We start from the raw sequence: 13,144 nt of genomic DNA, 5'->3' as shown, positions 1-13,144 counted from the left end.
TTGCTCATTAAATATGACCGTCCCACCCCTCGGCTTCAGCTATTCTCACCAATACATACGTGAACTCTGAAATGCCAATACTTTCTTGTTAACTGTAAGGCAGAGCTTAAGGTCTTCATGTGAGAACCATTAAAGCAGCAGAAGCAGAGTCAGGACCATATTAAGTCAGTTAAAAGTTCCTGCCCCTTAAACTTGTGTTAAACTGCTAAACTATGCTGTTTCTAAAATGCATCATTCCAAAAACTTACCTGAATGCCTCGGGCAGTGAGGTGGTCGAACAAAGCTTTTCTCATTAGTAGACTAGAAAAGAAAAGCACAACAGATTTAGGTACTCCTTAGCCCTAAAGAAGGACTAAAATTAGTCCTCAGTCCTAATTTAGTCAATCTAGAGTTTAAAATTCCTAGTTGAACTTAATCCCAATGTTTTGGCAATATAACCAACGGCCTCAAGCAATAATAGCTGCTGTGGATGCATTTGTATCTTAACTGCTGAATCTCCTTTCTACTCCTTGCTGCCATTAGATCCCCAGGAGACATATTCTTATTGAAGCAGCTCAGTGCAGAAGGGGCTTCCTCACTTTCCCTGCTGGCACCATAATGAGAGCGGGAAATAACTGGGAAGTCGGTGTTCCTAACTTTCCAAGTTAAAATAAGGCAGTGAACTTGGGTCAAATTCTATAACATCACAGTCCATTTACAAAATGAATTAGTCTTTTGTGAGCTATCTTAGAAACCTAATGTCCAGGACTTCCCTGGTGGCGCAGTGGTTAAGAATCCGCCTGCCAATGCAGGGGACACGGGTTCGAGCCCTGGTCTGGGAAGATCCCACATGCCGCAGAGCAACTAAGCCCGTGCGCCACAACTACTGAGCCTGCGTTCCACAACTACTGAAGCCCGCGTGCCTAGAGCCCGTGCTCCGCAACAAGAGAAGCCACCACAATGAGAAGCCCACCCAAAGCAACTAAGAGTAGCCCCCGCTCACCACAACTAGAGAAAGCCCCTGTGCAGCAACAAAGACCCAACACAGCCCAAAATAAATAAATAAATAAATAAATTTATATATATAAAAAAAGAAACCTAATGTCCATTAATTACACTATCCTTTATATAGGAAAAAAAAAAGCATTTTTTTTCAGTTCCAAATAACTAACTTAAAAGTGAACTTTTAGAATACAAATCACTAGAACAAGATGGGAACTTACTGTACTGAAAAGCTATACATATTATTTCTATTCTGTTTATGTCTATTAGAATGATTAAGTAACAGAAACTAAAAATCATATGCATTTAACACCAATTAAAAATGCATCCTTAAAAACTAGAAATTAATTCAGGAATACAGCAAAAAAGAAGAAACCCTGTGGCACAGAGAAAAGATACAACTAGTTTTCCAACTCTATGAAAGAGGAGCTAGTAATAAAAGGTTGTGATTTATGACTATTATTTAAGCATTCAAGGTTCCACTTTAAAGCAAAGTATAGCACAATAACTTTGTGGGTTTTACCTAACATTAAACTCAACATGTCTTAGAATTTAAGGCATTTTATCTAAAGTAGATGCCCCCCATATAGATGCCCACCATTTTCCTGAGAAATGTGCCATTAGTCAATATATACTCTTACATATATTGCATTGCTATACACACTTCTTTTCACTGTATTTTTGACTGCAGGCTCGTGGAAACAGTGACTAAGTAGAGGGGATGAGTATATATCCCGGCTCTGCTACTAACCAGCTACATAACGCCAAGTACTGTAAATCATCTAACTTCGGGTAGGTGGGTGCTCAGTTTTCTCCTGAGTTTGATGAGATTATCTCTCAATTCTTCTTAAGGTTTTGTGAATCTAGCAATTAAGCTAGTTCTAAATGATTCATACATCATCCATTTGTATAGTAGATGTTCAACACATCCCTGTTACAAATTACATGTAGAAAGCCTGCTCTAAATTATAAGCATCGTATTTAATAGAGTTAAAACAATAATTTGTATATCAAGAAACTAAAATTCTTACGTATCAGAAAGCCAGATGAGAAACTTTTGACTTCTGGACATGGTGTGTGGTTCTTTTAGCCTGAGACAAAATAAAATTTAAATCATAAATTAGAAACACAGGAATATATCAGTGTGATAAAATAAAACAAGTACAAAAACAAAAAGAGTGCCTTGTCTGCACTTAGTATATGTTTAAAAAATATTTGGAAAAGGACAAAAATAAATTCAAACAAAGCCCATTTGGGTTTTCTATTTTCATTGATTTCAAGCTAATTTTTTGCTACCACAATTCAAAGGTTAAAATTAATAAGTTATCTTTCCAGAGACCCTGGGTACCCAGAACTCATGTCTCTTCTCTTTTCTGGTGAAGCCTCTTTCTTTTGCTTCGTCTGCTGTAATTTTGTATGTAGTAGATTTAAACACACAACCAAACTTTACTATGGATTAAAAGATATTTGGGGTAAAAATGAGACTAAAAAAACCGTAAGGGCATTTTTTTTCTTTCACTTTCAATGTTTTAAGACCTAGGCCCTGTCCTTTTAAAGTATCTTTCCTACTGAAAGAGCATACTTGACTTTTAGACCTAAGCTGAGCTCCTTCTTCAACCTCTTTGACGCCTAGAGCAGCACCTGTGTCATTAACTCTGGGTTGTGTCCAGAGACATCTCTGATTAGTCAGTCTCTCTACTATGAAGATTCCTCAGCTTCTTTCTAAGTTAAACAGCACAGACTGATTTTTATTCTCCCCAGATCTTCATTTCTTATTTCCTTTCTAACTCTTCCTATCTATACTAAATTCATTTTTTGTCTTTTTCTCTGAATTCAGTTTTTATTTGAAGCTCTCTAAATAAACTCCTTTTTTCCCACTAACTCTAGCCCAGGTAGAAAGTCCTGACTGCAATTTCAGGAATCCCAAGAATTTAATAACTCAAAATACTAGTTACCTCATTAAACACAAATGATTATGTTGTCTTAGGAAGTACCCACTGTCTTTCATTAAAAAAAATAATAGGGACTTCCCTGGTGGCGCAGTGGTTAAGAATCCGCCTGCCAATGCAGGGAACACGGGTTCTATCCCTGGTCCGGGAAGATCCCACATGCCGTGGAGCAACTAAGCCTGTGAGCCACAACTACTGCGCCTGTGCTCTAGAGCCACGAGCCACAACTACCGAGCCCGCGTGCCACAACTACTGAAGCCCACGCGCTCTAGGGCTTGTGCTCCGCAACAAGAGAAGCCACCGCAATGAGAAGGCCGCGCACCGCAACGAAGAGTAGCCCCCGCTTGCCGCAACTAGAGAAAGCCTGCGTGCAGCAACGAAGACCCAATGTAGCCAAAAATAAATTTTTTAAAACAATAATAATAAAACATACAAACACATAATATCCTACCAGTGTCTTAATCCATAATCATTTTTTAGAGAAAAAAATTAATTCTATGAAGTTTGTTCATATGTCTATTTTTTAATAGTATTTGCTTCTAAAAGGAACACATGGAGATGATCTAGAGAGCAAAACAGTCCACTCTTGACCAGAGGAAAGCTAAGTACTTTAGGAATAAATGGTTAGGAATTATTTTAATCTAGCAAACAAAAATGGTTTGTTTGTAGACAAGAATGATTTCTGCTGTTTCCTTTCAGAAACAGCTACAAACACTGCTAGTAAATATAACTGGGAATAGACAAAATAAACATAGTCATCACGAACAAATTCAAACTGGAAGACAAGCATGAAACATAGATGCTGAGTACAGGGGTACTGATCAACTTGCTTCTCTTAATGATATTTCCTAATGACTGATGTACTAGTGTTCAGATTGATTTTTTTTGAAGTTCTGTGGGCATGAAAAGAATTTTCATGCAGGTGAAATCACATTTAAATGATCTCCTCAGAAGCTCTGAATTCCTTTGTCATGGCTCAGTTATTATTAGAAATGTATAGCTAGGAATGACATTATAAGGGTAGGAGATTGTGAGATGAAGCTCTCTAACAATAATGAGAAAGATAATTGGGCTTCCCTGGTGGCGCAGTGGTTGAGAATCTGCCTGCCAATGCAGGGGACACGGGTTCGAGCCCTGGTCTGGGAAGATCCCACATGCCACGGAGCAACTAGACCCGTGAGCCACAACTACTGAGCCTGCGCGTCTGGAGCCTGTGCTCCGCAACGAGAGAGGCCGCGATAGTGAGAGGCCCGCGCACCGCGATGAAGAGGGGCCCCCGCTTTCCGCAACTAGAGAAAGCCCTCGCACAGAAACGAAGACCCAACGCAGCCATAAATAAATAAACAAATACTCAAAAAAAAAAAAAAGATAATTTAACAATAAAAGTTATCATTTATTGACTGCTTATTATTTGCCAGGCAATGCTAAGTGTTTTATATATTTTTATCTTTGTAGTAAATTAGTGTGTGAAAAGCAAGGCTTTATACCCAGCAGAGAAATTACATAAATATGGAACTATGTTATAAAAACTAACTCTATCCTTTTTCTTCTCCCATCTCCAGAGGTTTTTTTGCATTGTTGTGGTGGTGGTGGTGATTTAATACTAGTGGTGAATTTGGAGCTTAATGGAATTTCAGCTGGGTATAGTTGTCAATCAAGCAGAAGGAAGTAAGGGAAGTTGGAGGGCAATTGCTACTAGATGTTTCAATGATTAAGCTCATTCTTTTTACCTGACTTCTGAGTACACAGGCACTGAAAGTCATTGTTACCTGAAATGGGTCAGGTAAATCCTTAAAAACCTTTATTATTCATTTTAGAGAATGCATCTTAATTATATCAAATATGGAAATAACTAGAGCAATCTATTCTTTATCATTGATATCAACAAGTCTTTGTCTTAGTTTTCCTGTAATTGAGAATTGATGAAGACAGGGTAACCACTTACTTCAGTATGATAGAAGGCATTGGGATTTCAAAAAACTGTTCTCGAATGGGCACAAAGGGCAAGAGGCCAGTGAAGAACAGGCCAAGAATGAGCAGAACACGCTGTAAACTGAAGAGTATAGGAATTTCTGAATTCTAAAAGACACAAACAATATTGTATGTTACTTTATAACTGTTCAAATAAAGAGGTTCATTTCACAACCTTCAAAATTTCCCAAGACTGTATCTTGACATCTGTTAAAAGTACTCCCTGAATTATCAATAGCCATTTCTAACACACCACACTTAGAAATGACTAGTCCTTGACAAATGGGTCAGGATCTATCTTGGAGGCCTATAGTATTGATACTCAAGTTTCTCTATTCCTTACTCTCTGCTTTTGCTATACCATTTCTGTCTGTTACTGCTAGTCCTTATCAGTAGAGATTAAGCATACCAAATTTAATGGAACAAGATAAAGAAATGAAATATTCAGTAACCTTCTATATATTCAATAACCATATATATAATAAAATTTTAAACAGTATATGATACAGATACGAATATAGATATATATTAATGGTGTTGCAAATATGTCACCTTTCAGCTACATATACATATTTTCAAATGTAAATAGGACTTTGTAAACTAGTCCAAGAATCTAACCACCCTTCTAAGTTTGTATTACAAAATGTGTTCATCAAGATCCCCAAACCCTTCAACTGCAAGCTTCATATATATGTGAACTCTTTTCATCTTGCACAACTGAAACTCTGTACCCAGTAAACAACTCCCCATACCCGCCTCCTCCAGCTCCTCCTATGTCTGTCTTTAAAACAAATAAACATTATAATAAATTTGAATATTTCTGTATAAAAGTAATATATTGAAAAAATCATGCAAAAACATAATTTATTTTAAATATTAGCTCTAAATTACCTACTTCTTTATTTTTTAAAAATGGAGTAAATAAGTTTGAGGACTTCTTTTGCTCCTAAGTTCACATGCTGCTTTGTAATGTTTTCAGTTTATTTATATACAGGTGTTCCAGCTGCAACACAGTATACAAGTCCCTGAAAAAACTTTGATTTCTGCAGATTCATACACTAAGAATAACAGAGCTCATAGGAGGAAATAGGGCTAGGGGCTGACCCTCAAAACTTATGCAACTTTGGAACCAGAGAACTAAAAACAGTAACTGGTACTTCTGGAGAGCCATGCAAGGCCACTGGTAGGAGAGGGCTAGGAGCGGTATGCTGGCATACCACTGGCATAATAACTGGTTGTCCCTGTATTAAATTAGAATATCTGGAATGGGACCCAGGCATTAGTATTTTTTGAAACAATTCCGGTAATTCCAATATACAGCCAAGGATAAAAACAACTGCATTAAGTATGAGTGAATAAAAAGTCATTAGATGAGAATAAGTGCCACATATTTTTCCCAGCACCACTGTCCCCCCCCACTTTCTTTTATTTTTATATTTTTAGTTTCTAGCATCTGGGAATTAAAGAGCTAATATGAAATTCTCATAAATCATACTTTAAGAATTGTAAAAGATACATGACTTAATTATATAGCATGTTCATAATACAAATGACAATTATTGTTGAGACATTCTTACTGCGGTGTTTGAAAATTGCTGCTGAAAATTTTGGAGTTTTTAAATCCTAAAATGACAGAAAGCCAGAGGCTTCTAGAAAAATATGTGAATCAAGGGAAAAGTTCTGTGATTCTGGACCAAAAGTGAACTTGTTATTTTGAAATAATTATAGAGTCACAGGAAGTTATAAAAATACAGTAGAGTCTTGTATATCCTTAACCCAGCTGCCCCAAATGGTAAAATTTGATGTAGCCAGATGTATCAAAACCAGGAATTGACACTGATATATTACTGTTAATTAGACTGTAGACCTTATTCGGTTTTCACCATTTTTAAAACCTGTGTTCATTTGTGCATGTGTATAGTTCGATGCAATTTTAACCCATGTATAGATTTGTGTAACCTCCACCACAATCAAGATACAGAACTGTTCCATCACCACACAGAAACTCCCTCCTGCTACTTCTTTGTATTTGCACCCATACCAAGTCCCTGTCCTCTGGGAGCCACGAATCTGCTCTTCATGTCTGTAGTCTTGAGAATGTTATATAAATGTAATCATATAACCATTTGAGGTTAATTTTTTTCACTAAGCAAAATGCCTTCTAGGACCATCCAGGTTGTTGCATGTGCCAATAATTCATTCCCTGTTACTGCTGAATAGTATTACATTGTATGGATGTGTTAGTTTGTTCAGCCACGTACCCACTGAAGGGCATTTGGCTTGTTTCTAGTATTTTGGTATTGTGAATAAATCTGCTATAAATATTCATGTATAGGTTTTTGTGTGCATAGTTTTCATTTTTCTGAGATAAATGCCCAAGAGTAAGATTGCTGGTTAATATGATAAGTGTATGCTTAGTTTTGTAAGAAACTACCCAACTAATTAAGAGAGTGACTGTTCTATTTTACATTCCCACCAGCAACACAGGCGAGATCCAGTTTGTCCTCATCTTCTCTAGCATTTGCTATTATCACTATTTTTTAATTTGAAAAAAATTTTTGAATGATGTAAAAAGATCAGCAGGTCATGAAGCCTCCAGTATATTATCTCCCTTTTAATGACATGTGAAAATACTATCAGACAATGATTAGTTATGGAAGTCTTAGTCCTAAATTCTTGGAGATCTGAAGCCACTCAGCCCATTGATTATTCTGTTCTCTCCTTTTGTACACAGATACCTTGGGATCTCACAGAGCCTGCTGCACATAAATAAAACTTACTTGCCTTAATGAGAGCCTCATTACTTTTACTTGTACTTTTAATTGTAATGGTTCTTGGATCTATGCTTTTGCCTTCTTTGCTAGGAAGGAACGCCTTCTCAAAAGAATTCTTTGTATTTTAGAATTGCTACTTGTGTCATGATATTCCTTCTGCACTATCACTTGTATTCTGAAAGAGAATCTTCAGTGTTTAAGGTTTTTTAACACTTTGAATTTCAAATCCTCCTAGCTGATTATATAGCTAAATTTGCTTATAGAGGCTTAGTGTACCATTTCAAAATATATCAACTTAATTTTTTATAGATATATTTTCTTCAAACAGAAAAATTTCAGTTGGTAGATGGCCCTACTTTTATATACTACCTGATAATCATGATCCTGGCTTAATTTGATTAATTCTATTTGGGAGATAGGGTAAAGAAAAGCTTGAGCTACAGAGTTGAAGGACTAAATACTTCCCTTAATTCAAAATTACCCAAAAAATTTGATTACCTAACAAAAACGAGACACTAAAAAATAGAAATCATATTTTGTTCTATAATGTACATAATAAAATTAATAAAATGTTAATAATTTATAAAATATAAATTTTATAATAAATAATCATGGTAATAAAATATTACCATGTGAAAATAATAATTCCGTGAGCCAGTCCAATTACATTGAACTTAAATTGCAAGGTCCACTATCTCTACTAAATCCATTATCTATAAATTCATCATCTTTATTAGTAAATTTCTGGTTAGTTGCTTCCATCCAGTACTGTCTGCCTTTGCATCAAGGCTATGAAATAAGATATTAAAAAAATATATATTATTGTATTTACTTAACATTTAAAGATATACAACAACAACAAAAATAGATCATTCTGTATCATTTATGAAGCTTACCTCTTTGTAGCACTTTTCTACAATTTCATAACTGGCATTACCCCACACCGTGATGTGTTCTCGTCTGTACTGCTTCACCAACTCTGAAACCTACATGTGAAAATTCAAAATTTTATGCATGTGCCTATTTGTAAATCCACTTACATGATTTCACTTAAAAAATGGATTAAAACTGACTATCTGCCAGTGCATACTATAAAATTTTGGAAGAACTGATACATAAATTCAGATTATTTTATAAAGTACAAGAAATTACATTTTACCATTATATGATTTATTTAATAGAATACAACTGTTTAGTAATATGCTATAAACTAAGTACAAGTTAAACAAGTGAAACTAGAAGAAGTTAATTACGTAAATGCCAGGGCGATGGGTTCACAGAAGCTCACTTTTATCCATGACTGCGACATGACAAGTCACTCTGAAACAGGCTTTCCTACAGTACAGTGATGTCGTCTACCAGGGCAGTATTTGAAACAATACTGATCCCTAGAGTATCACATTTCCTTGAACATTATCAATCTATGCAGGCACCCACTCTAGCCTTATTTAGTTTGGATGAAATTGGATGCAACGCACTCAGAGGACACAATGCCTTAAGTACCTTCTTAATCAGCAAATTGTTGTTGACTTTGATATCGATGTTAATAGGAGTGTTAGGAAAGGCCTCAAAAACTTCCTTCAGTAATGGTATTCGGTTATCTTTTCCTTCACATTGGCATGCTGAGAAAGCAAGATTTTTAAATGTATTTTTAAAAGATAACTTACAGTTTTCTGATGATTAGAAAAGTTATAGTATGTAGTCATAGTAGGACACTTACAAAATGATGAAAAATATAAAGAAGAAAAGAAAAATCATCTAAAAATCCAACAACTTAGATAAAACCATTGTGATCATTTGGTGTATTTTCTCTCCTCTTTTCTTCCTATGCATAATCTAATAGAGTTATAATATAGGGTCCCTTCAGATTTTAAGCTGATTTTTTCACATAAGTAAAAATAAGTATTGCATGTTAATATGCTGTATTTATGATTATGATTAAAATTTTTTTCCATTAAATTTTTTGAGATAACTGTAGATTCACATGCAGTTGTAAGAAATAATACAGAGATCTGTGCAGGATTTACCCAGATTCCCCAATGGTAACCTCTTGCAAAACTACAGTACAATATCATAACCATGATATTGACATTGATATAATCCACTGATCCTATTCTGTAATTATTATTTTAAAAGGTTTTAAAATACTCCACTGAGCAGCTATACAACAATTTAATTTTTAAAATTTGACCATTCCCCTTGAAGGGGAACATAGTTTGCCACTCCAAAATATGCCATTTTGGCATAAGGATTATTTTGAAGTGAAGGCAATTGAGAAGCAGCAGATACAAGAAAAGCTCTCTGCCCTTCCCCTATCTGCCAAAAAATAAGACTTAAATTATACAAAAATTAATCAACAGCAACCCTAGACCCTTGTCAGCACCCAAGGACTCTACATAACAAACTACTGACTAGCCTTTATCGTCCATTAATCCCCTATATATTTACCTTTCCACAATTTGCCACCCTGGACACTCAAAGTACTTTTCCTTTGTCTTGTTACTTCTCTGAAAATTTATTGGTTTTTTTTGTTTGTTTTGTTTTTTTGTTTAAGATGCTATATAAACTCAAGTTCTAGCCACGCCTTTGAATAACTTATCCCTGAGTTTCTCCTATGACACATACATATTAATAAACTTCTGTTTTTCTCTTGTTAATCTCTTTTTTTGTTACAGAGTCCAGCTAAGAACCTAAAAGGATAGAAGAAAAAAATTTTTTTTCATCCCCTTGACCCTACTAGTGGATACTGAGATTGTTTCTAAAGTTTTGCTATGACATCATCACTGAATTTTTCAGAGATTGAGAATATGTTTAGGCAAGGGAAATACATGCTAATCAGTAATGGGTTGAAGAATTATATCAATGCAGTTATTCAAAGAAAATTGAGTCACGAAAAAATCAGAAGAGGATTTTAATCATTCTTTTTACTTCCTGAGGGTCATTTTCTTTATTCTTTCCCTAGTTCCTTTTGCCTCTAATCACTTATATACTATATATACTATATAACGATTATAAAATTTCCCCTTCCACCTGAAATGTCAATTCCACTAATCTGTGAATAACAAAATGGTGAAAGACCCTTTATTTCATCCTCATTGTATGGCAAATCAAAACAAAGAAGCATATCAAAAAAAAGTAAATTAAATCCATTTCAGAAAACTTTTTTTTAATAAAGACTCATGTGAAAAGCAGGATGTGAATGGGGGAAAAAAAAAGAAAAAATCTGTTACTGTTTTGTCTGTTCTGTATTCTATTCTTATTGCCTTTTTACTACCCCTTGTAATTCAGATAGGGCTCTGGGTCATTCTGATGGGACTGTCAATCATTTGGCTTTGCCTCCCTGGCCACAGAGAAAGCACATGACCTTTTAAGCATAACAATATGGACCACAGGTGATGTTGTCTGAAATCCTCAGCTGAATGGACCATGTACTTTTGATGTTATCAGAGGTCCATCTTTACGTGGAGAAGGTGTGCCTGAGAACAAAGCTAACATCGATGAAAGTGGACCCAAGAAATGGAGATAAGAGAGACAAATTATTGCTTGAGCAACTGGAATCAGTTATGTTTGAAGGCATGTAACCTCTACAGTTTTTAGTTATGAGAACCAATAAATTCTTTTTAATAAACTTTTCTTAAACTATCTTGAGGGCTTCCCTGGTGGAGCAGTGGTTAAGAATCCGGCTGCCAATGCAGGGGACACGGGTTCGAACCCTGGTCTGGGAAGATCTCACATGCAGCGGAGCAACTAAGCCCATGCGCCACAACTACTGAGCCTGCGCTCTAGAGCCCACAAGCCACAACTACTGAGACCACGTGCCACAATGACTGAAGCCCGCACACATAGAGCCCGTGCTCTGCAACAAGAGAAGCCACCGCAATAAGGAGCCCACGCACCGCAACTGGAGAAAGCCCACGTGCAACAACGAAGACCGAATGCAGCTAAAAATAAATAAATTAAAAAAAAAAAACAGATTAAAAAAAACACAACAAACAATCTTGAGATGGATTTCAAGTACTTAAAACTCAAAGAGTTTGGACTTAAACTACAGAATTGAACTATAAAACTTAATTTAAAATTATTTATTTATCTATTTATTTATTTATTTATTAATTTTTGTCTGCATTGGGTCTTCGTTGCTGCTTGCGGGGTTTCTCTAGTTGCTGTGAATGGGGCTACTCTTTGTTGCAGTGTGTGGGCTTCTCATTGTGGTGGCTTCTCTTGTTGTGAGGCACGGGTTCTAGGAGCGCGGGCTTCAGTAGTTGTGGCACACGGGCTCAGTAGTTGTGGCTTGCAGGCTCTAGAGCACAGGCTCAGTAGTTGCAGCACAGGTGCTCCACGGCATATGCGATCCTCCCGGAGCAGGGATCGAAGCCTTGTCACCCTGCATTGGCAGGCGGATTCTTAACCACTGCGCCACCAGGGAAGTCCCTGAACTATAAAAGTTAATTATTGTTAATACATAAAAATTTAGCTATTGGGACTTCCCTGGTGGCACAGTGGTTAAGAATCCGCCTGCGATCAAGCGCTGGTCCGGGAAGATCCCACATGCCGTGGAGCAACTAAGCTGTTGTGCCACAACTACTAAGGCTGCACTCTAGATTCACGAGCCACAACTACTGAGCCCGAGTGCCACAACTACTGAAGCCAGCGCACCTAGAGCCTGTGATCCACAACAAGAGAAGCCACCACAATGAGAAGCCTGCACACTGCAATGAAGAGTAGCCACCGCTCACTGAAACTAGAGAAAGCCCATGCACAGCAACGAAGACCCATGCAGCCAAAAGTAAATAAATAAATAAATTTATATATATTTTAAAAATTTAGCTATCGTTTTTACCTACCTAGCATCCTTCCTTCCCTTGGAAAACTGCATCTCCTTCATTCCAAATTGTTCTGGTTGGGCTGTCAAAAACAGGACCCACTCCCCACTTACTCTCACAGTAGGCATATGACCTAGGTCTGGCCAATCATAATAGCCTATCTCTTTGTCCACAGTGAATAGTTCAAGATGGACAAATGATCCAAGTTGGGCCAATCAGTGTATTTCTCTAGAACTTTTCCTTTCCCTGGGGTCACAGTACAGGCAGGATGTGAATTTACAGTTATCAGTGATCATGTTCCTGCCACATGGCCAAAATCCATCTACAGTAAAAGACGATAAGACCCAAGAGAAGCAGAACAATGGAATAAAGCCAGAAGAGTCCTTTTTTGTACCCAAGGATCCAAAAATGTTTAATATCAGATCCACCACATCTTAGAGAGTTAATGATAAAATATATGTCTTTTTTCCCCTTAAGCTAGCATAAACTGGTTTCTGTTACTTATAACCTAAAAAGTCTGAACATGATGTTCTATCTGCACAGTCCAATAGGGTAGCCACTAGCCACACAGGGCTATTTAAATTAAAATGAAATAAAATTTAAAATTCAGTTACTCAGGTGCACTAGCCACATTTCAAGCGCTCAA

General features: G+C 36.5%; 1 protein-coding gene and 1 long non-coding RNA gene across 3 annotated transcripts in view; one reads left to right on the top strand and one right to left on the bottom strand.

Moving 5' to 3' along the window:
• GDPD1 (glycerophosphodiester phosphodiesterase domain containing 1) overlaps window positions 1-13,144 on the bottom strand; it is a 50,792-nt gene that overhangs the window by 5,743 nt on the left and 31,905 nt on the right. For both annotated transcript variants that reach the window (XM_082372094.1, XM_082372095.1), the window contains exons 5-9: window positions 9,179-9,297; window positions 8,572-8,661; window positions 4,876-5,009; window positions 2,013-2,072; window positions 249-300 (exon numbers count right to left, since the gene is read on the bottom strand). In XM_082372094.1, coding sequence (XP_082228220.1) covers window positions 249-300; window positions 2,013-2,072; window positions 4,876-5,009; window positions 8,572-8,661; window positions 9,179-9,297 — 455 coding nt within the window. The remainder of the gene's footprint in view (window positions 1-248; window positions 301-2,012; window positions 2,073-4,875; window positions 5,010-8,571; window positions 8,662-9,178; window positions 9,298-13,144) is intronic.
• Window positions 1-13,144, top strand: part of LOC309618419 — a 93,244-nt gene that overhangs the window by 55,201 nt on the left and 24,899 nt on the right. The gene's annotated exons all lie outside the window — the stretch shown is intronic.

Source organism: Balaenoptera borealis (genome assembly GCF_965194805.1).
Source record: "Balaenoptera borealis genome assembly, chromosome: 20".
Classification (NCBI taxonomy): Eukaryota; Metazoa; Chordata; class Mammalia; order Artiodactyla; family Balaenopteridae; genus Balaenoptera; species Balaenoptera borealis.
The sequence above is the reverse complement of the archived record's forward strand: the minus strand, read 5'-3'. Positions and strand labels throughout refer to the sequence as shown.